We start from the raw sequence: 25,590 nt of genomic DNA on the forward strand, positions 1-25,590 counted from the left end.
TTTCATATTAGTACTTTGCCTCAGGCTGACTTTTTAAAGTCTTTAGCTAAAACTGCCTTTTAAGAGTAGATTAGTGCAAAGTAGACAACTCTATCAAATTTATAATGGCTGTCCTACCAATTTTTTTGAAAGAGCCTTGAAGCACTAACAAGTGACTTCTGAAATACCTTATTTCCTGTCAAAAAATCCATCTTTTTAAGCAGAATCAAAGGATTTAAGGATTCCTAGCACCTACTCCATAAAGATGTGACAAGCTTTCTGTTCTGATCATAATCCTATCTCTCAATACTCCTTAAGTGGCAACATTCTCCTTGATCTACAAGGAAAGTTTCCTGTAAGATCTGTGGGTGAGACAACAGTGGCAAAACCCCACTGTCCTTAAGTCAAAATCAGAAGTACTGGGCTGTGTTGCTCTGAATTTGTTCTGGCTCTTACTGATGTATGTTATTATTTTTTTAACACTTCTTAGCCCTTGTTACTAAATAAAGCCTGCTTATCTATGTTAAAAAATCACATCAGACCAACTTCCACAGAATGACTTTTACACCGTTTCGCATATTAGGAACAAGAGTTGCAAAGTCAAATAACAGGACACACTTCACTGTGGCAGATAGATATTTTGCCATGTACCCACTCTGCTTTTCAAAATGCATGTGTTGGATCTGTAAGTTTGGCTAAACACTAAGTTTCCCTCTTCCATCCAAAGACAATCTCAACAAGGGCAACGAAGGTTAGCTGCAATCTTTCAGTCTCAAAATTTATGCCAATGTCTTCATTAGTTGAGGTCTTTCAGAGATGAAGGTTGTAGGTTGAACCCCAATAGATGTTAACAGCAGGGTTTGGGAACAGACGGGTTTTAATTTGCCTTTTGCAAGCAAGTATCTGCAATATTTCTACCAGTTTTCATATATGTGCTCTCCAGTTAACTTCTGCATCCCATTCTCCATTTTCATTTGCCATACAAAATGCATACCACCCTGATTAAGGCTTATTATAAAATGTAAACAGCGGGTGAAATTAAGCAGTGGCATCTCTTATTAGAATTTTGAATCCTATCTTATGTGCCTTAACACTCAAATTCCTCTCAATCAAATTGATCAGTTGCATTACCCATATTTAAAAGAACTAGACTTTTCCCAAGTTTTGCTTCCACAAATAATTATAAGTACATATATATAAATACTTCTCATCCCACTGAATTATTGAAGTTTTCACTGCACTGAGTGTGAATACATATATACAAAGTATGTGATTACTCTATTAAAACTGAATACATTTGGAAACATGCTATAAGGGAGTAAGCATAAAACACTGCTGCTTTTTGGTCATATCCTACTCAACCAATCCACTCAATTTGGTCATATCCCCATCCTCAAGCGAATCAGCCTTTCGCACAACCCTTGCTGCTCATATCCATTTCCATAAACTGTGAACTACAAACCCAAAACTGTCTATGGAAAGAATTCCATGCAATCGGTGGCTTCCTTCAGTTCCCTCCTCATGCCCACATGCTGAAGGGCGAACTCCCAATCCCATCCGTGAACGTGGTGCCAGCTGCACCCCTGCCATTCCTGACCTATCAGTCAGAGCCAGGCAGTCAGGAATCCACTGGGGCTGACTTAGCATGCCCTTTGCATACTTGCCTAACATTTTAAGCTCCAATTAGTTGCAATTTATGTCCAGTATCACCCTATTAATTCACACTAATACCTCAGATGACCTTTCTGACCAGCTGTATCTTTCAAATTAGCAAGCAAGACCAAGCAAGAAAAGTGCAATGGTTCTGAATAACAATATGCAAACTTCATTGGCAAATGTTATTTAAGTTTGAATAATTAAACTTGTGGTGGTCAGAAATCTGGAAATGCTCCCATGTTTTCAAAACATCCAAAATTTCTCCATGGTGTGAACTTCAGAGTGACTCCTTACTCTGGAAACCTTCTTGAGAGCAGTAGAAACTGTTGACTCTTCCTTAACAGATTCACTGGTCAATTAATTAGTATTGCATTGTGAAAAGGCTTATTTGTAGCTCCATGTCAGTAATACTGTGTGCAGTGTGAGGTATTTCATATTTATGTTTAAATTTTCATACTGGGGTTAAAATTTTTTTATGTTTAAGTGTTTAAATTTATGTTTAAATTGTAAAAGAGGTTTAAAATTTCATGCTTATGTTTAAATTTTTTTTATATTTAACAAGTCCATCCTCCCTGTCTGCCCAAAAGTAAAAATATCTGGAAATACTTGAATATTTCAATTGCAAGCTGATAGTAGGGAATTACAATGGTGTCTCAGTAAAATGCCTTTGGATGATAAGTAAATTCAAGACGGATACTAAATATGTCTTCATATATTCATAGAGAAAACTAAGTTCTGCTTAACTGCAGATCACATTTAATGGCCAGTTTTAATGCGTTTCCAGAAAATAAAAGGGAGGAGGAACAGGAAGTTTCCCTGCAGTGGTGTAAACTGTCCATTATTATTACATTTTGAGTTGTTTTTTTATTTAAAAAAATAGCATTTGAGTATGAAATGACCATGAAATCTAACCTTTTCAAACACCTGTAACGGCTCTCAGCTAAGCACATGCCTAACTAGCTACATGCACATCTTGATAAATGCTTTCATTTATTTCCTAAATCAAGTTTAGGGGAACTCCAGTCCATACATAGTTCAAACTATGGTGCCAACTGGTCCCATCATTTTAATGAAAATCTCCCAGATAATTCTGCACTTCACCTTTTAGATATTACTTTAAAAAAAAAAAAAAAAAGTCAAAGAGCACGGTTGAAAAAGTCGTGGTGAGGAACACAAAAACTGGCAGAAAGTAAGCAATCTTTGATTGCAGTATCTGGGTCAAATAGCAACAAAGAATAGTGAAGATTAAGGATTAAAAATTGCCAAACACATATGAATGATGATGTGAAAACAATTGTGACTATAACAATTGTATGTTTATACAGCAAACTTTTGGTTCTTTTGCATTAGTACAATAAAGGCTTCACTTATTTGTTTCTGGCTTTAAAGAGATGAAGGAAAATGAGTAAACTGTCAGTTTGAATTAACATTTTGTCACAAATGTTTATAGCCCACAGAAAACAATTGTATGTCTCTTTGGGATTGAGCTAATTAGTTATAAATCACATTCTAAATGTATTAGCATAATACTCTTACAGAAACTTTGACTTTTAATAAATTACCAATAAATAACCATTAAAATACTTGGGCTATAATGAATGCAATAGAAGAAACATTTCTAAACCCAGTGAGTGACTATAAGAGATTTCTTTCCACTTGTTCCACTTACTGGGTCTAGCCTCAAGGCTATTTCTTTCTAAGCTTTGATATATGATGCTTCTTTTGTTTCAAGATGCAAAATGAAAACTACAAAATATAAGTTCTTACTAATAGGAAACCATGACCTAATATGCCTACATCAGTTAGAAGGACATGCATGCTGTGAAGGCATTGAGAGGTTTGATGGGAGTCTCCAAATTCCAGGGTGTTTAGTGTCATTTTTTTTAACCAAAGAAAAATTACAATAATAATAATAATAAAAAAAAGACAATCAAAAAGACAATGATTTGTAGGTTGCAAGTCCCAGATCTTGTTTATTTATAAAGCAATAAATATTAGAAGCACAAATAAATTGCACGGGTGTGTAAACAAACTGTACAATGACTGAAGAGTTCAGGAAGGGTTGCCAGAAGACTCCAAGAAGCATATTGTCGTCATCCTGAGTGGGAAGTAAATTGAGGGGAAAGTGCTTAGAAGCACTTGCGGTGGACAATGGATGGACCAGCTTCATCATACTCCTGTTTGCTGATCCACATTTGCTGGAAGGTGGACAGAGATGCTAGAATGGAGCCACCAATCCAGACAGAGTACTTGCGCTCAGGTGGGGCAATGATCTAGGATAAAGACAAGCAACAAATTCCTCATTTAAAATTTACATTTCTGAACAACCAACTCACATCAACAATGTAACAAACCACTAGGTATTTCCTTAAATAACTTTTCTATAATAACAGTATTGATCTTCAGCAACTGGTACAATACATGCAATATTCCCTAAGAATATCTATAACCATATTTTCCTCTTTTCTAACACTTGCTACTAATCAACATGTTTATGCTGATTAAATGGGATTGCTTCTCACTTGTCCATCAGCTGTCAATCAGCTGTCCATCATCACTTTTGAGTTCCTCCTGTATCCCAATTTAATGATGTAGGCATTTTCCCCATCCATACCCACATTTTATAGAACAGGATCAAATTCCTCACCTTGATCTTCATAGTGCTAGGAGCAAGAGCAGTGATTTCCTTCTGCATGCGATCAGCAATGCCAGGGTACATTGTCGTTCCACCCGAGAGGACATTGTTAGCATACAGGTCCTTACGAATATCAATATCACACTTCATGATACTGTTGTAGGTAGTTTCATGAATACCAGCAGATTCCATACCTTGAGAAGAAAGACAGTAGTAGATCAGATTATACAAGAGGTCTTCATGAAGAGAACTCTTGGCATTTCTCATCATCGTTAATATGAACTGTTATGATATTTTTGTTGTAAAATCACTTACTAATTATTAAATTTTATAGAAAAATGTTTTAAAAATAGAGAACTAAGAAAACAAAAATTCTTTGTTAGAAAGGGTAAGAATCATAATGCGTGTGCGAAGGAAAGGTACTCAAAATATACAGTAAGAGAAGAGGTAGATACACAAGATAAACTCATTTGGTATATGGCAATGGAAGAAAGTTATAGAGAATAGAAAATATTAGTATCAGGTTATGTTAGAGTCTCACAAAAAGCATTCGTCAAATATAGAAAAGACAGCAATAAACGAAAGAAGCTGAAGTAGAACTAAAGAAGACAATAGTAACTTAAGTTCTTTTTCAGCCTTCTCAAAATACAGTTTGTATTTTATAAACATCAAGGCAAGACATAACCAAGATATTAGTACTTGGTGGTAAGGAAAAAGAAACCAGAAGCAAGTGTTTGTAGGTTGCATTCCAGTTTATTAATTTTGACAGGTGCTTCCTGAAAAGGCTGACACTAGATCCACAGTGAGATGTCAGCTGATGAACAACTGCACTTATTGCTCAGGACGTAGAGTATAAGCATTTGCTATATCCGTCAGCTGCACTCACAAACAGCAAAGCTTACCATCTTGACCATGCCAATGTTCAATTACCGTGCATATAAATATACACAAACCTTCTTTTTTTTTTTTCCCCTCACAGTCACTTTCTTTCTTCCTGCAGTCAAATACTGTTTGAAGCATAAGCTTTACAAACACAGCCCTGGAAGCTGTTCTTTCCATCATGACATGATGATATTCTAGCTCCATTTTGTCACAAAAAACTGTGACCCTAAAACCTGGTCTAAAATTTGCAAGAAAGCCCCAAAGCTCAGTTAATTACCAGCTGAGCTTACATTAAGCATAGCTTACAGGGACCAGATGATCTACCTCATTATTTCTGTCTGATTTCATGGCAAATTTAGATAAGCAGGAAGAGGAGTGGGACACCTCCTAGATCTTCTGATTCATTAATACCTCCTACTGAAAGGAGAATTTCCTGGGAACACTTACCAATAAAGGATGGCTGGAATAAGGTTTCAGGGCAGCGGAAACGTTCATTACCAATTGTGATCACTTGACCATCGGGCAATTCATAGCTCTTTTCCAGAGAGGAGGAAGAGGCAGCAGTGGCCATTTCATTCTCAAAGTCCAGTGCAACATAGCACAACTTCTCTTTGATATCACGAACAATCTCTCGTTCAGCTGCAGATATACGGGAATCAAATCAAGGTTTGGACAAGCAAAATACTAGAGGAAGAATGTGGCCGAGAGAGACACAAGGATTTTCACAGGAGGGCAAAGTTGAAGGACTGACCTGTTGTCACAAAGGAATAGCCACGCTCCGTGAGGATCTTCATGAGGTAGTCAGTCAGATCCCTGCCAGCCAGATCCAGACGCATGATAGCATGAGGCAAAGCATAGCCTTCATAAATAGGTACATTGTGGGTGACACCATCGCCAGAGTCAAGGACAATACCTGGGAAAGAAATGTCAGAGAGCAGTTGGAATCACCTAGAGCCCTTAGGCACCGTAAGCAGCAACAAACACCAAAAAATATAGGCTTTTTCAGGTAGTATAAAATAGCATCATTCTATTTTAGATGAACATAAAACATAAAAACATAAAGGTGTTGCCCGTTGCTTCTGTCTTTGCTTGTCTGGAAGTTCATGTTTGGTGTGAACTTTCTCATTAAACAGTTGTCCCATACATATTTCAAGCTAATCCGTAGGACCAGCCTGCCACTGCTACTACACTGAGCAGTAAGTACATTTGCAATAGTGATTGTCCTGATCCAATAATGGTCATCTTTTTGGCCCACTTTAAGCCCTTAAACTGGTGTAATACTTCTGTAACTGCAGTATCTTCACAGGAATGTCTCACTATTTGTGTCATGACAAGCAGCAGGCCACAGTGCCCCTCTGAAAGTGCTGCAGACAGGTCCACACGGTTGTTCTCACAGACTATTTTGTGCTGACTTTTCTGCGATATTATTATCAGTCACTATAAACTAAAAATACCTATTTTTCTATAGATTTGAATGAGCTACGGGTTTTTTTTTTCCTATTCGTAGTGAGAAAGAAGGAGGACTCCTGATAAATAGTGTTTATTTTTTTCCATTACCTGTTGTACGACCAGAGGCATAGAGGGACAGGACAGCCTGGATCGCCACATACATAGCAGGCACGTTGAAGGTCTCAAACATTATCTGGGTCATCTTTTCACGGTTAGCTTTAGGGTTCAAGGGGGCTTCTGTGAGCAAGGTAGGGTGCTCCTCAGGGGCCACACGGAGCTCATTGTAGAAAGTGTGGTGCCAGATCTTTTCCATATCATCCCAGTTGGTGATGATGCCATGTTCAATGGGATATTTCAAGGTAAGGATACCTCTTTTGCTCTGAGCTTCATCACCCACATAGGAATCTTTTTGACCCATACCAACCATAACACCCTAAGAGAAGAAAATACAGAAAAGCATGATTTGAGGAAGATAACATCACAGAGCCCAAACAGTTGCACCAGAGACAACCACGCTATTTTCAAGAAAGGCCACACCACTGAAAAGTTGTTTAGGAAAAGAAATTAGCATTATTGAAATATTAAGTCAACAGAACTCAAAGTTTTCTCTTGAAAACATTTTTTCTTTAATCACATGAAAAGATTTTCCCCCATTTTTAATACATCTTTTACTTTCAATTACTTCTTTCTCTTCCAAAAGTTTGACTGACAGTAAACTGCACAATGCCATGGGCAGGAAAAGATACAGAGAGACATACGGAGTTTACAAACAAGAAGATACAGAGGGAAATTAACCTTCTAGTGAAGGAAGGCACTGCCATAATCACTATTCCTACAGAGCCTCATCAGTAATGTATTCACAATAACATACTAATTGCAAACATTTTAGTTTAATGGAGGTGCCTCTGAACTAGCACCAGCAGCAGGTCTGGCCTGGGGATGGAGTGGGCAGCAGCTTTGTAGTAAACTGGGTTTGAGCTCATTAGGAGAGAGAACAGGGAGAGAGTCAAGGCAGAAGTTGCTGAATTAGAAATAACTGGGGGAAAGGGAGACAGTGACAGACGGAGATGAAGGGACAGCCAAACAGGGGAGTTGAGGGAAGGACTGGAGAGAACTGGAATGGCTTCACTAGTACCACCACAAGAAGTGAGCAGAGGGAAGGGTATTTGGGACAGGACAGAAGGACTAAGGCGGAAAGGGGCGAGCAGAGGCCCCTCTGGAGAGAGGGGGTACAATCGGTCCTGCCCCCGTATTTACCTGGTGCCTCGGGCGGCCGACGATGGACGGGAAAACGGCCCGAGGGGCATCGTCTCCGGCAAAGCCCGCCTTGCCCAGCCCCGAGCCGTTGTCGCACACCAGTGCGGTGGTCTCCTCGTCGTCACACATCTTCGGAGGGAGGCACGGACCTGCAACACAGAGCGCCGGCGCGTCCAGAGCCCCGCGGACGGAGCGGGGAGCCCGCCCGGGCCGCCCCTCCGCGCCCTCCCGCCGCCATCCCGGAGGGTACGGGCAGCAGCGGCGGCGGCACACCGGCGGCTGGCGGCAGGAGCGGGAAATTCGACTCGCCCCGGGAGGATGCTCGGTGGCTCAGCCACGCTCGTGGGCAGGGCTTTAAATAGGATCCGTCAGCCGCCGCCTTCTCCGCGCTTCAAAAGGCGCCCCGGCTCGCAGGACGCTGGCTTGGGCATCATTAGCCGTACACTCGGGCCGCAGATTGAAAGGAGAGGGAAAGCGTTTGAAATGGGAGAGATTGCCCCTGCCCAGAGCACTTCACCGGCGGCGGGGCGATGCGTCCCGTCGGGCCGCGGCGGCTGGCGCTGCGCGGGGGGCGGCCGGGGGCGGTGTTCCCGGCGGGAATAACGCCAAGCCCGGGGGTGCGCAGGCAGAGCAGCGGCTGTGCCATCTCATCTCAGCCCGACCTGTCCCATCCCGTCCCATCCCATCCCATCCCATCCCGTCCCGTCCTATGCCGTCCCATCCCGTCCCGTCCTATGCCGTCTAGTCCCATGTCGTCCCTCCCTGCCCGCCCCGAGCCGGCCCCGCGGAGCTGCGGGCGCCGCCGCGCAACTCACCAGAGCAGCACCGGCGGCGGGGGGGCTGCGGAGGAGAGCCTGGGTACCGGCTCGGCGGAGACGCCCCAATTTATACCCCCCCGAGGGGCAGCGTCGGCCGGGGCCGCCGCGGGACGGGGCAGCCACCTTCTCCTTATTTGGTCGGCTCCGCGCCATTGAGCGGCCGCGCAGCCATGAATGGAGCCCGGCCAGCCCCGGCACAGCCCGGTCGCCCGGCCCATGTAAGGCAGGCGCGGGGCAGCGCGCCCCCGGCCCGCCGCATGGCCAAATAGGGAGCCCCCGCGCAGCCCCTCGGGGGCCAGCGCTTTCGGGTGGCGGGGCGGAAAGGTGCCTTCCCGGGCCACCTCCCCGGGGCTCGGCTCCGGCCGCCGCCGGCACCCCCGGGGTGTCGACGTCCGCCAGGCGCCAGCCCCGGTGGGTCCAAGAGATGGAGATGCTCGGCCTCGGTGGAGGGTGCGGGGGAGGCTGCGCGGGTGTTTTCTCCCTCGGCTTTTCATTTTTCCACTGAAAAAAAAAGCCAGCAGAGCTCCTATTTAATCGACGACCCGTGAGGTTACTTTGGTGCCAACAACTGAGGCTCTTCTACTGCATGGAGGCAGCATCTGCTGCCTGTATTGCCTTAGGAAAGAACAGTGCACACTCAATTTCTTTTAAACTTTGATGAGCACATGCAGCAAAAATCATGCTTGTCTCTGCTTTTGGCTGACATCTATAGCACAAAACGGGATCTGCTAGTGTACGTTAATATGCATATATGTAAACTCCCCATTTTTGCTCTTTCAATGCACACCGGATCGGTAGCGCATGGCGATACGCATAGGGTGGAGGATGAGAGATGGGAATAGCTTGGACAAAAACCAGCTATGGTATTAATGTAATGTGACAGTTGTTTTCCTGCTCAGTTGTTGAAACATCCACATTGATAATTTGTTCCAGCGGTGGAACCTAGAAAATCCATGTATCTTCAGGATTGGGGTTGGTTGGGGTTTTTTTTCAGTTAAAAATAGAAAGACTGGAGAGGAATCCCTTGAGTGGGTTTGGCCTGGTATGTGAAGGCAGAGATTGTCAACGTGCGTCCCAGAGGAACCACACAATAACGCAGAGTACTCTGTCCTTCAGGAGCTCGGCTTATAAACTGCCCAATGTCTGCCCGTGCGAGCCAACACAGAGGAAAGAAAGAGCTGAGGGTCAAGAGGGGAACACTCAGTAAGCTGGATCAACTGCTTAAACACAAGTCCAGTTTATCAGATGCCATACACGGGCTGACAGCCACCACATGGTGATATACATCTTAAATGAGGTGGAAGGAAAGAGCTCATGAATGCAACGCAACCTGCAGTTTGGGGGCTTGGGGGTGTTGGTGTAAGAGCCGTCCTTGCACCGTGGTTTGTCTCTGACAAAGGGTGTGAGAACTGGATGGAAATCGCTGGCTACTCACTGCTAAACTATATCCAAAGGGGGCGTCAGAGAAGCTTGGACTTTAATTTATTCTGAAATCGGAGATAGTGGAATCAGTTTCCTCATTTCTAGCACAATTAATGAGGTGGTTAGCTCCACCCCAACCCCAGTTTATCTTGGGGTTGTGCCCAATTATGAGCACAACTCTGAAGCAGATGTAGCAACAAACTTCTTGGCCATTTGATAGCTCCTGCTTTTCTGTAAATGCCTCCAGGAGAGACAAACTGTTTCAGGTGAGACACTATTTGTGTATAAAGGTGTGTGTATGTATATTTCATCTATGTGTATATATAAGTACATATGCAGATATATATTATGTATGTGTGTATGTATCTGTGTATGTATTACTTTTATTTCTTAGTCACCTAAGAGAGGACGGTGGAGGACTGTGAAATACAGTGACCTCAAAAGGTCAAAGCAGGGAAAGACTGTCCTTCGGTGCTTCTGCTCTGGACAAACTTTGGCTCTTATTTTTCTTGGTATTGACATAAAATCAACCAAAATTAACCCCAAGTGAGTATATATTTGTCTGAATCAATTAGGCACAGGTAATAGAGAGTTAAAAATATTTTTTTGATAGCGATACCTATTTATATAAGAATTCATATATATGCAAGGATGCATAAGCATATATACCCCGGCACAAAGGGCCATTTCGAAGAAAAAAAATACTTCACCATATGCTGCTTTCAATTTTAAAAAGTCAGCATATTTTACTCCGTGGTAAGTTGCCATATATAATTTAAATGTGCTTCTTTTTTTCCCTAGCACATCTTTTCTACAGAAACCATGTAATGCGAGGGATTGGCCAGCTCCTCCAGCACTAGAGATTAGTTTACAGTGTTATCTCAGCTGTTCCTCGGTTCAGAGGTGTTACAGTATTTACATAGAAGCCCGCTGCTGATAGCTGCATTGAATTCCTCCCCAATCAGACCCTCCCTGACACATCCTGCATTCCCTTCTGCAGCAGAGAGAGACAGACTGCTGAAGCTGAGACAGAGCCAGCTCTCGCTGCAAAATCTACACAAAACTGTCTGTATTTTCTTGTTTACCTTACAACTAAATATAGAATTTCTCTACTCTTTCCTCAAGTTTTAAATTTATAACCCAGCAGGACTCACATCTAGGATACTGATGCACTTGAGAGCTCATCAGTTCCCCCTTCCTCCCTTCCCATATGTTGCAAGGTCAAATGAAAAAGGTGCCACACATTGTACATAAATCTAAAACTGCATTTTCTTCCTTGTAGTCATTCAAAAAGTACCCAGTTAAAGTTACTCCTTTGGCTAAAATCATTCTGCTTTCTGCAATAAAGAGATATTACAGCCTCAATATACCAAAGAAGCAAAAACCTGCTGAAGCACGTTATGCAATGTCATCTAGAGGAAAAATACTCTTGCGCCTGAGTGACCAGGGTCCCACATGCTGTGTACGTTTCTCATGACTTAGCTATTGGGAATGACCTCAGAGGGAGAGGAAACACTGGCAGTGGGGAGTACTGGGAGAGCAGACAAGTCTGCAGCAGAAATGATCTGCTTGTACCCCAGAACAGCCTGAACACACAGGAGTGTGAAACCTCAAAGTGTACACAATATCAATGGGCCAGCAAAATAACATTATATAAGAAATATGTCTTAGATATATATTATTGTTATATATGTGTTATTCAACCATGTGACCACAGCCAAAATCAGAACATGAGTTCTTATTTCTGCATGGTAAAAATGTGAAATTAAAAAAAAAATCACACTGCAATCTTATGATGCCCTCAACTGCTATTCAGCTCTTGAATAAAAAAAAATTCACTTAAAAATAAAGTCTGGGTTCCTCAAAAACTTTAAAGCATAGAACACTTATTACCACAGACTCCAGATTATTTACAGTACAATTATATTAACAATAATTTTAATTTAAAATGTGCAGGATCTCCATACTTTATTTTTTCCAGTCTTTCAGATTATTCTTTTATTATCTGTATATCTTCCAATAAAAAAAATAAACTTTTCATAATACACCAAACCATTGCATGTACAGTATACCCTGACCTAGTAGGTTTTACAGCAGATGACTTCTCACTTAAAATCTGCTATTTCTAAATCCAATGGATGATGACATATAAAATCTGTCCTAGCACAGAGCCAAATGTTACCTCTCTTAAGCCTCAGGCCAGCGTCATCTTTGGAAGTAATATTACTTTTTCAAGAATAAGAAGCAAATACCACTCTGACAGGTTTTCTTTTGTCCCATGACAGCTGTTTGGAGCTATATGCGCTTTAGAAATAAAAGAAGCACCACGGCAGAGTCTTACTGATGGGCGGGAGTCCTGATGAGATGAGAATGACAAACATACAATATATGACGACTATCACTGTCATGAATGAATTGCTGTCACGACGGAGTTATACATGGTTATCCACATCTCTGTAGTTACAAGACTGTCTCTGTGTGTATGCAGACATACAAAGAAAAGATAATACTGCAGTCACCATCAACCTGAAATTGTTCCCTAGGAAAAGCTCTATTACGCTTTTCCAGTCAGATTTTGCACCTCACAAGCAAGAAATCTTTCTTCTGATCTGCTAGAGGAGAGTCTCCCTATTTAATTATCACACTGTCAGGCAAACTTCTCCAGAGAATTCACTAGGTATTTCCCTTTCTTAGTTATGTCTCATTCACGCTTGTAATAGCCCATGTTTCATACTTTATACATTCCCTGTCTTCTCAGCATTTAAACCCTTCGCATAGTTGCAGGCTGTTATCATCTCTGTGCGTCTCTTTCTCTCACTCACTCATGTACTGCACATCTATAATTAACCTAAAACATCTTAAGTGTGCGCTGAAATGATAGAATAATGAGGCGGGCACTGGGAGTTAGAGGTGCAGCTAGAACATCTTGTTATGAAGCTGAGAGAATTAGGCACGGGCAATGCAACTGCAGGTGAGTAGCAGTGAAAAGAATTTGTGCTTCTGAGACTCCGACTCTCAAAGAGTCATTATTATTTGCCACATGTCACCAACAAAGAAAGGCTGGGACTCTCACTCCCATTACACTCCCATTGCAGCAGAAAGGGGGCTCAGAGAGTGCTGGGAGATCCTAAAAGTGCTGCGGAATGTCTCGCTTCCAGAAGTGCTGTGCTTCACTCCCAAGCCAGAGCACGACAGGCATGAGAGGGTAGGACTCCAGCATTTCACGCTGCGAAGACTGACTGCAGGCTGCTCTGAAATGAAATGCAGCCCAGGGAAACTGCTACAATTTAGGCTCCTCAGGCTAATGCACTGAGGGACATGGAGTAGTTCAAGAGGATGGAAATATGTCCTGAACACTTCAGCTGTTGCCAGCGTGTATCTCGGCTGCCAGTCCTGTGCAGTGTCTCTGAGAGATACCTGCCCTACATTAGAAAGCTGATGGGCAGTATTTCTACTGGTATTTCTAAGTCATTTCAACTGTTGGAGTTCTTTCCAGTTGGAAAACATCTGACCTAAAGACCAGAACAGATGGAAAAATGAAAAAACCTTTTTGTGTATTTGTTCAGTATCACAAAATCTTCATTTCATACTAGATGAGTCTCTGCCTGTTAGTACCGTATCAATAAATAACAATTCCAAAGGCAATGAGCAATTGCTAGATGTACCAGAGATAGTTTGCCAATATCTTACATTTGGAATATTTCCCAAAACCACCAATGCTTAAAGCTAAATTCTGCCAAGTTAAATGAAATTTGTGATTATTTTTATTTAAATTATATTTCCTTCTTAGACGTGACTGTAAAAAGCTCAGAATTGCAGAATGGTGACCCAGGAAGTGTATTGAAATTACATGGAACCTTAGCAGATGTTTCATTACTATACTAATTATGTAGATTAATACCTAGATACTTAAAAACAGCAAAGGAGAACAGTGAGAGAGAGAGAGAAAGCAAGACATAAACTCAGAAATTTGTAGCCAAAGGCACCTCCTCACCCTGATTGATTTATGTCTCACTCCACCTTCAGTCTCCTCCAAGCTCACTGTGCTCTTGTTTCTTTGGCACAGATTCTACGCCTGTCATGTTCTGCAGAAAGTGATCAGGACTTCATAGCCTATCTATGTATTGCTTTTCAAATTTAGCATCACAACTGCTACCAGACCAGTGCTGTGGGCAGTTGCAAATCTCCTGCCCATGATGGTGTTCCCAGCACACAGCTGTAACCTTTCAATTTAGTCTAGTTTCCTACTATAAATCCTCCTGCAAGGTCTCTGAGTCACAACCACCTATGGTAATTCAGGTCGAAGCCAGGTTCTAAGAACTGTTCAGAATGTTTCATACTAGGAAATGATCTTTTCCCTTTTTCTCTGCTTCTAATGCCCCCCTCTTCATCAAATTCCCTTCTTTTTATTTATGTTTTCATCACTTTCCCACTAGCCTCGCCTTCCTTTTCTTGTCATTTCCATCTTTGTTTTCCTCACTACTTATCTGTAAGTTCTCCAGCTCTACATACTCCAGTATGCATAGATTGTTGTGTGCAGCCACCAATACACAAAATGAGCAGATATCAACTCTGTGAAGATAACAAAAAAGAGGATTCAGTTTGCAAGGAAATGTTTTCCAGAGAAACCAGAAACATACCCATTTTCTTCCCCAGCAAGTATTTGTAGGAAGATGAAATCTAACATGTATATCTTGTCTTTATTGGCATACCCCGTAAGCCAGTCTTCTTATTTATGACTCACCACCTTAATTTGGTTTCATTGATCTGCATGAGTAGATTTGAAGTCCGTTGCAATGAGTAGGGTTCAATAATCTGAAACAAAAGGAACCCGAACCTACCAGCTACTGCAAAACACTGTGTTCAGGGTACTAAAAGGGGATTACTTCTAGGGTTTAATAATTTTCTAAATAGCATTCTAGAATGACAATGGAGAATGTTTTCTACCAGTGCTTATTTTGTCACTTATTGATCTAAGGTTCTAAGTACAGAAAAAATAAATCGGAGTCTACCTCCTTTATTTGTAAAAAGGCTCTGTTTTAGACAAGACTAAACATTTATCAAGGCTTTAGTAAGGAGTTTGTACTGTGTCTCCTCTACATATTCTTTAAATAATCATATTTCAGACCTCAGTTAACATGCCTCATTAATATGACAGAAAAATGTCATAGGGGCATTTCTGAGTTACCTACAGAACAAAATGCTTGATTTCCAATATATATGAATACTTTATTCTAGTTATTGTCATCCTTAACATAGGAACACCTGTACTGGCTCAGCCAACTTAATAATTATTTATGCTTGATACAAAGATGTTTAAAAGTCAAATTTAAATTAGTATTTTATATAAAGTGCTCAACATGTCCTGCGGATAAAGAGCTGTGAACAGCAGCAATGTACTCTTCCATTTAAAGGCGTATCTAGGCGTATCTAAAACTCTTCCATCTCTAAGGCGTATCTAGAATTTCAGTATATTTTCATTCTCTCGTAAAGAATGGCCAGACAGAAACCATCCTGAACTTGGGAACAATGATCTCTTGCAGGAAGGGGTTTGAACCATTACAAAAAACCTGGAAAACTTCTGAAAAAGAGGGTTAAAATTGAAAGGTTAAATGCATATTTAAGGAACAGGGAATCTACCTAAAATCTCAGGGATTCAAGATCAGAGGAAGTACCAGATGGCATCAGTAAAATATCATTGGCAGAAGCATTTAAGTCAACTGGGGAAAAAGTTGCTGAAAATACAGTTTTAATCCGTTGCCTTAAGCACAGTAGATGTTCAAGGGAAAAAAGGTCAATTTGATGGTTCATAAAGCAATTATTTTCCCATAAAATATCTTCTAAAATAATACACAAAACACAACCAAAGGCAGTCACCATAAAGAAAATCTATATGGTTTCCTACTTTGCAAAACAGTATCAGAACTACCAGGCCATGTGGTAGTTGCCCTCAGAGGAACGACTCTCATGATAAGCAATTGCTTCCCAGTGCAAAATGTCTTGGATAAACCAAGGTATTGGATAGACATTTGACAAAGCTTGACATGCAGAAAAATTCAAATATAGCATACTGCCCTTCAAAATGAGAAAAAATGGCCTTAAGACAAGGAACTCAGTAAAAATCAGTAAAAAGGAGAAGTTACTTGCTGAGTGAGGTTGTCAAGTCTCGCATCTACAGATAACAGGGGCACACAGATGGACTGGCATGGACATTATCCTCCGATAGACATAGTGAGGACCAAGGTTCCTAAGGATTTAAACTATATTCAGGCTGGCTGACAGAGTAAAGAAAAAAAAGCATGTTTATTTAACTTTGTTTAACTACATGACATTTGGAGACAGTTCTGCCATGGCCCTGAGGGCACTCACAGGCCTGGCCGTCCCTGCCCACCCCTCAGGGTTCCTCCCACCCAGCCCTCGGCTCAGGACCCCATGTCAGCCCCCCAGGCTGTCAGCCCTTGGCCGAGTGATGCAGCAGGAGGGCGGGTGTCCAGCCTTCCACAGGCTGAGGTTGGCCCGGCCCCATCCCTACAGCCCTGTCCAACCATTCTGGGGCCTTGTCTGAGCCTGTTTCCCCTCACTGTCCTTGTTCCCGATCCCCATCTGAACCTTGACATCTAAGCCCAGCCTTGTTGCTATGGTCCTCCTGGCCACCAGTGGATCTGAACCCTGTCCTGCAGACTGACTTCCTCAGACCTGCCTCATCACTGTGACGTTGCCTTATGATCTGGATTCCTGCCTGGACCTGGTAGCCATGTCCAGGCCTGCCTCCTTTGGGCACTTTGGGGCTGGGACCTGGCTGGTGGGACCCCTGCCCTGCCTTACCTTGCCTGTAGTGTTATCCCCTGCAGGATCCCCCATCTGATGTTGAGGGACAACACCAAAATCTTTGTTACTGGCTGCACCACCCCTTCGTTGTTGCTCTTTGCTAGCCATATCACCACTTGGCTTTTCTAGTCAATATGGTACTTGCCTCTGCTCCGCTCACCACCATTCACTGAGGCTTTACATTGACATTGGGTGAAAAAAAGAAAAGCAGATACCCAGGACACCTTCAGCCAAGTACAGTTAAGAGATGTCATGTTTCATCTTTTGTTTTCTCTCCCTTTGCCTTTCATACCCAGAGACCCACATGAAACAGAATGAGGCAGAAATTTGTCTGTTAAGCTTCCAAGGCATTATGGTGCTTAGGATGCTAACCTAAGAGCTGAAGAGAACATTAAATTTGTATCTCACATCCCAGCAGAGTACTCTGATCTCCAGTCTGTAATAGAAGGGAGTAGGACTAGCCTCCTGTCTACCACTACCTCCTTTTCCATGCCCAGGTGACACTTAAAAAAGAACCCAACAAATGAAACAATAAAGAATAAGTCCTGTTTAGGTTCTCAGGAAGAAAAGATGCTGACAATTTCTACAAGAATTTCAGGTCCTGGCTCCCAAGGAAAGAGGGTATCTCTCTGCTAGCTTCTCCAGTTCAAGCACACTAAGTCCAGAAAGGAAGGGTGTTTCAGCTACATACCAGGATTTAATGCTTCTAACTCTAAACACAGGCCTTCCAGTTTAGTATAACTAAGTTTTTCATATTTATTAGTGAATTTTAAGCTCTCAAAATTCCTGTGAGGTTTTTATGCGTAAGGCAAGGAGGTACAGATTAAGTGAAGAAATTGCTTTGCTCAGCAGATTCTCCTAGCTGATCTGCTTGAAAGCTGTAGGAAGGCTCTGCTGGTTTCAGCAAAGTTATACCCAGCTGAAGCCACAGACAAGCGAGAGTTCAATTGTTAACAACAAGGAAATGAAATGCTGAAGGGCTTACCTTTAGGAAAAGTATCTCTGCAGTAAAGGAAAGAAGACAATCTTGGAATTCAAATGAGCACAGAAACACAAGTGGGTTGAAAATAACAACAGCTTTACATAAATTCTTGGTTTACCTCCTGCATCTGCATTACTGTTATGAAAATGCATTTGGATATCAAAATCTCACCACTGCTAAAGCAACTAATATTATGTCATGAGCAGATGAATTGCTTCACCTGGGGAAAAGTCATGTGGGATTGGTATACTCTAAAAGGATAACTAAAGGAAGAAAAGATTCTGGTTCCACATAGTACCATAGAAATTTGAGTTGGGGAAAAGAATGTTAAAAAATGTAAGTGTTGGGTAGATATATCTACAAGTAAAATTTCAATAAAGCTAAACATGAGGTTATTGCTTTTGAATATTAATGAGTTTGAATGGCCTTTCATTTGCAATGCATATTCAGTTCAATGATCATATATAGCATGTTTAAACATCAGGCTTCATCAATTCTCATCTATTTGTCATGCATCATTACTCTTTACAGGAGAGGAAAGAAAATAAATTTTCAAGTATTACAAAAACACAGCCTGCTTAGTAATGATCTCTAGACTAATTGGGGAACGTTCTAGTTATTTTTTCTGTTCCTATCATTAAAGAATAGAACAAAATTGGTAAAGCAATAAAAGCAGCAGTGCCTGGCATCATTCAGAATCAAGCCCTCCTATAACCAAGGGGAGTTAATTTCTCACTGTAGAATTGCACACTAATAATGCAGATTTAAATAGTTTCTAATACTAGCATAGAACTGAGTATGAAGTTCTGTTATAATGAAGTTCAAAGAAGTTTTGTTACACCATTAATAATGAAGGAAGTGTTCACTGGTTTAGAACATAACAGGAATTCTTTCTAACCTAGTAGCAGAATCATAATTGCCTCGTGTAAAAGGGTGACCATTTTGTAAATGTATTTCATTGTTTGCTTTAAAAGGATGGGCAAAAAATACACAAGAAAGGTAAGAAAATGAAGAAGAGGAAGAGGAATGTAAGGAATTATTGTTTCAACTAACTCTACTGTCGTGCTAGGTATTCTGGAGCTCTTACAAAATCTGCTTCCCTTATCAGGAATAACAAACTAAGAAGACTTATAGAACTCAGGTACTCTTTGGAAGAAGTGTGTTTGGGGCGGCTGATGCTTGTTTTGGAAATGTATAGAACAGTGGTTAACGAAGTAGGGTGCATGAACCCCAGGGGTTGCGCAAGACGATCCATTGGGCTGCAGGAGGAAAATATTTTTTGAACCCTTAATAAAAAAAAATAAAAAAATTAAAGAGTGTTTATTTCATCTTAATATCACTGTCTTTTTAATTTCTGTTTTTGTGTATGTTTTATAATGTCTAGAATGTGTTAGTACAGTAGAACCCATATATAATTTATACATTAATAAATATACATATATTGGGGGTACATGCTCAAAAATATTTTACAGAACAATCAAAAAATTCGGAGATCACAGGTCTAGGACACTTACTGCTGAAGATCCAATCCCACAAGGAAATAATAATAAATAAAAATAATAAACAGTAGGATGCAGTCCAAAATCTGACCCAGGGTGACTGAACAAGTAAATTTAATAACATAAGGCTTAACAGACTGAGATCCAAACACAAAACACAACAGCCCCTTAAGACATACTCAGCAAAAGGAATTCTACAACAGTTATGTCAGGCATAAAAGCAACTTTATAAGTATAAAAGGAAATACAACAAACTAAAGTAGATAAAGGTGAAGGTAAATGAAGGAAAATAAAATCAGTTAATGAAATTCTAAATCAAAAAAAGGTCAAAAATCTCATGGAAAAAAATCATAGAATGCAAGTTATGATGCTTGCTGGACTCCAAAACTCACTGCAATCCCAGAGGATTTTAGCAATCACCTACTAATTTCTAATTTGAGAGAAACGGGAGGAAAGAGCAACATAAGGAAATGCTTATAGAGATCACCCAGGATTCTAAATCCCAGTGTGTCTCTCACAAATCCTACTGGGACTGTGTCACAGACTCAGCCTTGACACAACGGGTCCTCTGTGCTGCCAAGAGGATATGTAACAGAAGCACAATTAAGAGTAAAACAACTCATGTTCCAATACTCCCAGAACGTAGGTGCCAGACTGAAGCAGTAACTTAAAAAATGTTTGTACATTTCAGGCTCCATTTTACCAGCAGGTACAATTGCTGTTGGAATTCACATGGTAACATTTATGATTGAGAAGGTAGTTATAACTTTTATTTAATAAAGTTTAATCTAGTTATAACATTTCTTTAATAAAGCTTATTTCTATGCAGAAGAAAAAATTACCACAGACGGGTATTTCAAAAGTATCTTTCAACAAAAATTCAATTTTTAGAAGTTTGGTTCAATTTTGTTTGATTATTGTGAAGCTCTAACAGAGGGAGAAAAGACAAAATATCCAAGTTATTCTGTTCCTGCTAAGTCAAACAAAAAGTATTCTTTTGTTCCAGCATTTTGAAAGGCCTCTACAGGAAGTCCGTCACATGAACCACATATTATTTTTAGGGTTTGAGTTTGGGTGCATTTATTTCTCTCATTTTCCATATTCAGAACACATACTGTTGTCAGTTCAAATCTTGTATTTCCACCTTTTATATTAACATGCCTGTTAGATGAATGTTTAATGCTTAAGTTTTAGCTGTCTGCTCTGCCCTAGCAGAATTCACAGCTCCTGAGGTCAGTGTTAATACACAGGGGAAGGTAAATGTTTCAGAGAACAGAATCAGCAAAAAAACCCCAGTGAAGCACCTCAGTCAGCACTCTTTTCTCTGATCCTGTCCTTTAAAATATTTAACTTCACCTATGTATCATCACCTAATGCAGCATAGGATGATGCTTGATGGTTGAGGCTAAATAAGGACAAGGGTCTTTCTGAAACACCATTCATCTCCAAAGCCTAGATGCTCTTTCTTACCAGCCAGATTCACATCCTGAAATCACCTTCTAAGGGCTCAAGCCCCGTGCTATTCTAACAAAAATGCTTCAGTTACGGCTAACTTTATTTTACAATGGCTTTTTAACTGCAGTGGCTTACAGGTAAGTAGCATATGGAATCCTCTTGTTTTCCTACAGCTGAACTGGGGGAAACTTTCTTATATTTTTTAGCCAAAATACATTCTTTCAGTGACAACCTGGATGAAGTGATAAATGACTGAACAGAAAATAAGTCTTCTCCATCCTCAGGGAGTTCACTTGTATCATTGAGTATAACTCTGAACTTGCTAAGCAGCCACTATAGACCTCTCTGAAGGTTTTCTGATTTTCAGGGGGCAACTTCTCTCTTGTCTTGGTACATTGATGCGGTACTGACACACTGTTTCATCTAATTGTACCCTCCTCTGGATCAATTAAACCTTTTTAAACTGCCTTCTAGACTTCCTAATTTCTAAAACATTTCTGGAAACACAGAGGAAATGGTATTTACTGTCAGCTACTCACTTCAAGCTAAACAATGTCTTTTAAGGCAAGAAAAGAAATCTTTAGAAAACAAATCTTATTTTTCGTATCTTTACTCACTATATTAAAAATATGAGATGACAGAACCAGTAAACACAGTCCTTAAAAAGCAAAATAAAAAAGTATTTTCTCTAAAGACCTACTAAAATTCTTAGAAATCCAAAGTATAAGTAAATGGTTGGACAATGCTTAGTGTTCAATAGATCACAAAAATATAAAATACATCAAACAAAAGACAAAGTTCCTCATTGAGGAACTCCATGAGTGCCACTCATTCCAATGAGTGTGTTTACAGAAATTATTTATTAATTTAATATACTTGAAATAATTGCAGTGAACCCCCATGAGCAAAGTTGTTCCATTGAAAAACTACTCTTCACAGGAAATTAACACAAAATGAGATTGTAATGCACAAGATTTCTAATGTCTGTTGCAAAGAGAAAAATACACACTGTAAAGACATCAGATCAGAATTTCACTTTTCTCAAGTGTCTTAATCAGACCCAGTAGGTGCATTCCACCTCTTAGGCAGTGTTTTCAACTGTTAATTATACTTTGACACTGTGCTCAAAACCTGAAAGATGCCCACACAGTTACCTTCTCTAAGCACATGGTATCATGACTGTTTTTCAAATCAATAGCTTCAACTTTTATCGTATATCTTAGAAGACAAACCTCTGGATCGTTAAGGTTTCTTAGACACCCTCAAGAGAAACATTCACAGGTAAAAACTAAGAATGGTTTGTTTAGAACTGAAAAATTAACAGAGTAAACTATGAAATCCAGCAGCATGCAGTTGAATGCTTGTCCAAAGAAGGGCTATCTTCATTGCTGAAAACAGGCACTTGCCATAGCACGCATTCTGAGCATGCTGCCTCCCCAAACATGTCCCCTTCAGCAACACTCTGCTTAATTCATCTAGTCCTATTAAAGTAGCAAGAGGAGAAAGGAATCCATGGAGGGCACACAAGGCTATGCCTATGGGCCAGCCAAGAAACACCAGCACAATGAGCCAAAATAATCCCCACACTAAGCAGTTGCAGTTTCCAATCTGAAACCCAGTGACATGGAAAAGAAGGGTTAACTTTGGCTGCAAGTTTATATAGAACTCTATTTTGTTTGCAAATCTTATTTTTGGTGGAAAAAAAAAGATGTTTTCAGCCAAGAAAAATCTGTTTTCTGTATTTAACAAAAGTCTAATGTAACAAATATAGAGTTACACATGCCTCCTGGGAAACTTCCTATGGAGGAAAAGGAAATATCAGATTTGCTTTAATGCCTAGTTTTCTGCACAAGAATGGCTTGGATGCAAATTTTTAACCTAAGCACTAAAAGGATAAGTTGCAGTGTTCTTTCAACGTTTGAGAAAATGTGGCTGTTGATGAAGAACACAATTAAAGCTTGGAATATAATACTTTTGGAATATAATACATTAAGAAAATACCAAGGTGCAGACTATGACTAGGTCATGAAACTGCAGAACTTCTAAAGCTGTCAACAGGCAACCTAAGGAGGACACATCCCATTGCTTATTCTCTGGCTTAATGAAAACCGGTTGCACACAACTAGTACCAGGTTAATTGAGTTTACATATCTGCTAGTCCTTTTCATTATCACCTACTCCCTGTGCTGAGCTTTGAGACTATGAGCTTTATTTAACAGATCCATCAAGCCTATTATCCACCAAGACTATTAGCAGTTATCTCCCCGGTGACTGAGATGTGTTGTGAGCTGTCAGAGCATTTTATTTCTGCCTTGTTCATTCTTTCAGCAATCTGGAAAATTGCAGAGATATTTATATGCATGAAAACGCTACCCAATCCAAAACACAACCTGGCATTTTCTGCTGGTCATGTGAGCTAAATAGATGAAGGAAAATCGAACAATGAAAAAACAAACTGTTCATAGCTAAAACACTGGAACATTTCTCAGTGTTTCATTTTTAATAATTCATAATTGAGATTTCATGGTAAAAATATAAACTGCTCAGGAAATTCTTTTTAAATTAAAACTCAAATGTTTACTATATGCACTATTACTCAGCCTAATGAGTGATCTCTGTGGGTGGCACAGTATTATTGAATTAAACAGGTTGCTCTAATTCAGTCACTACTAAAATGCATGAACATGAAAGGATGGTGCAGATTTATTATCTGAATTTATGCTGCTTTATGATATTGTACATGTAAATACACAAATTGCTCAATTATCAGTAAAAGCAGACAAATATATGGAAAATAGCCTTTACTTCTATGGCACAATTCTATAGCTTTTTAAACGATCAGATTTTCTCTGCCAGGCTTACTCCCAAGCAGAAGGCGAGGTGAACAAATTATTTGATGAGAGCTCTTGTCTCCTCTTTTGCCACCTGAACACAACCAGCTGCACTGTACCAAAACATGGACATGCCCACAGCAACAGAGGTGGCCTCAGCAAGTAACTTGGGTGGGTCTTGTGAAACAGAGGGATCACTCACAACAGCAAACTCCTCTCAGGAGCTGTGGCACCCATAAGCTTCATATTCCCTGACATTCCCACCCATAAACCTGCAACCTTGGGAGAAACTACCTTTATCCTGGCTCAGGTAATCCCAACAGGGGGGCTGGGCTGGCTGAAGCTGCCGGGCAAGGACAGAAGTGTGTTGAAGTCATCAACATCAGGCAGAGACTGCACAAACCAAGGGAATCACCAGCTGTCCTGTCAAAGCCGTGGTACGTCACCTGTGCCACAGAGCTGAAGATGCAGCTTCCAGCCCTAGCAGTGGTTTTGGCAGCTGCATTTTCAGTTAATACAGAAGTATCTTCCTATCTCATCCACAAAAAGCATGAGTTAGGGAAACTAAAGACAGACACTAATACATGTGCGTGTCGTGTTTTGATTAGTGAAAACTTTCGGAGGAGAGACCTGGCATATCCTAGAGACATTTAAAATGTGCCTCCCCCTTCCCTCCATGACAGGGATAAAGAAATAAGGATGGCTAAAATAGTTTTGCAGTGATCTTAGGGAAAACTCCACTGCATTCAGTGGAAAAGAGTCAATTTTGGAACGGGCATACAATAGAAACAGCAAAGAACCAAACAGGGTGGGAAACGTACGTCCCAATGGGAAGGTTTCTGTTTGTATCAGTTACACAAGCACTTCAGATATTCCTCAAATCCTCCAATGTCCTTCATTTTGGCTTTCCCATCTTTTTATTAGATATTAAGAACATTCTATAATTTCCAAGGAATTTTCAGTCTGTATTTCTGTTGCCACATTTGGTAGTTTTTTAAAAGACAGCTCACAAATGCTGTTGTACAGGCGGGTTTTTATAATTCAACTATGTTTATGCTTCAGAAAATTCTGGTAAAATCCACTTAGGCTATATTAAACGCTGTAAGATATTCTAAGTAACTTTCTTGTTATCGAGATATCTCAAAGAAAGTGTTAGCTGCGAATGATTTGAGCATTTAGTTTAACAAAACATCTTATAGTCAAGGTAAATATATGGTGATCTGAATTATGTCAAAATTATGTCTGAATTATGTCAATGTGTTTTTTCACAGTGTATATGAAGAAGCGGGGTTTTTTTCATAAATTTTTTCAGCAGGGAAGTTGCTAAACAAATATTATGGCTGAAAATGTAAGTATATGGATGTCACGATAATCACAGTTATAATGCTACTGGCAAGCCTGACAGCTTGCCAGCTGAAATTTTAAACACCCAGGAAACTTAAGCAGAAGAATGAATTCAAATAAAGAAACTGCACAGGACATAGCAAAACATTGGTATTATGTCTTCAGTCTTACCTTGGCTGTACCTTAAAATTCAGTTGCAGATGGTTGGGTTTTTTTCTCTTCCATTAGAAATCAGGAGGCGAATCTTCACTCACAACATGTACTCACTGAAATAATATTACAAATTAGTGTGCAATTTCTGATTTCCTTTCATAAACAAACTGGTGAAATAGCTAATTAAAACTGTCTTCAAACATCTCAGTTGCCAATATATTCAAGATGTCCTAAATTTGGCTTCAAGCTAGAGCAAGACAAGAAAATACAATCTTCTTTGTTCTATTGAATGACTTCCCTGTTTCAAGCAGATTTTACTAGAGTGTCTGAAATGTTGATAGTCCACAAAATTTAATGAAAACACACTAAATACATTCAAGTCTTTTCTCAGAATTACCAA

At 40.3% G+C, this 25,590-nt stretch overlaps 1 protein-coding gene across 1 annotated transcript; it reads right to left on the bottom strand.

The window, feature by feature from the left end:
- Window positions 1-3,580: 3,580 nt before the first annotated feature.
- Window positions 3,581-8,807, bottom strand: ACTC1 (actin, alpha, cardiac muscle 1). Its single transcript, XM_014941774.1, has 7 exons — window positions 8,674-8,807; window positions 7,859-8,007; window positions 6,710-7,034; window positions 5,904-6,065; window positions 5,600-5,791; window positions 4,283-4,464; window positions 3,581-3,908 (listed from the first exon to the last, which is right to left on the bottom strand). The coding sequence occupies exons 2-7, from the start codon at window positions 7,985-7,987 to the stop codon at window positions 3,765-3,767; spliced, it is 1,134 nt and encodes a 377-aa protein (XP_014797260.1). The 5' UTR covers window positions 7,988-8,007; window positions 8,674-8,807; the 3' UTR covers window positions 3,581-3,764.
- Window positions 8,808-25,590: the final 16,783 nt, after the last annotated feature.

Source organism: Calidris pugnax, unplaced genomic scaffold (genome assembly GCF_001431845.1).
Source record: "Calidris pugnax isolate Ruff unplaced genomic scaffold, ASM143184v1 scaffold56, whole genome shotgun sequence".
Lineage (NCBI taxonomy): Eukaryota > Metazoa > Chordata > Aves > Charadriiformes > Scolopacidae > Calidris > Calidris pugnax.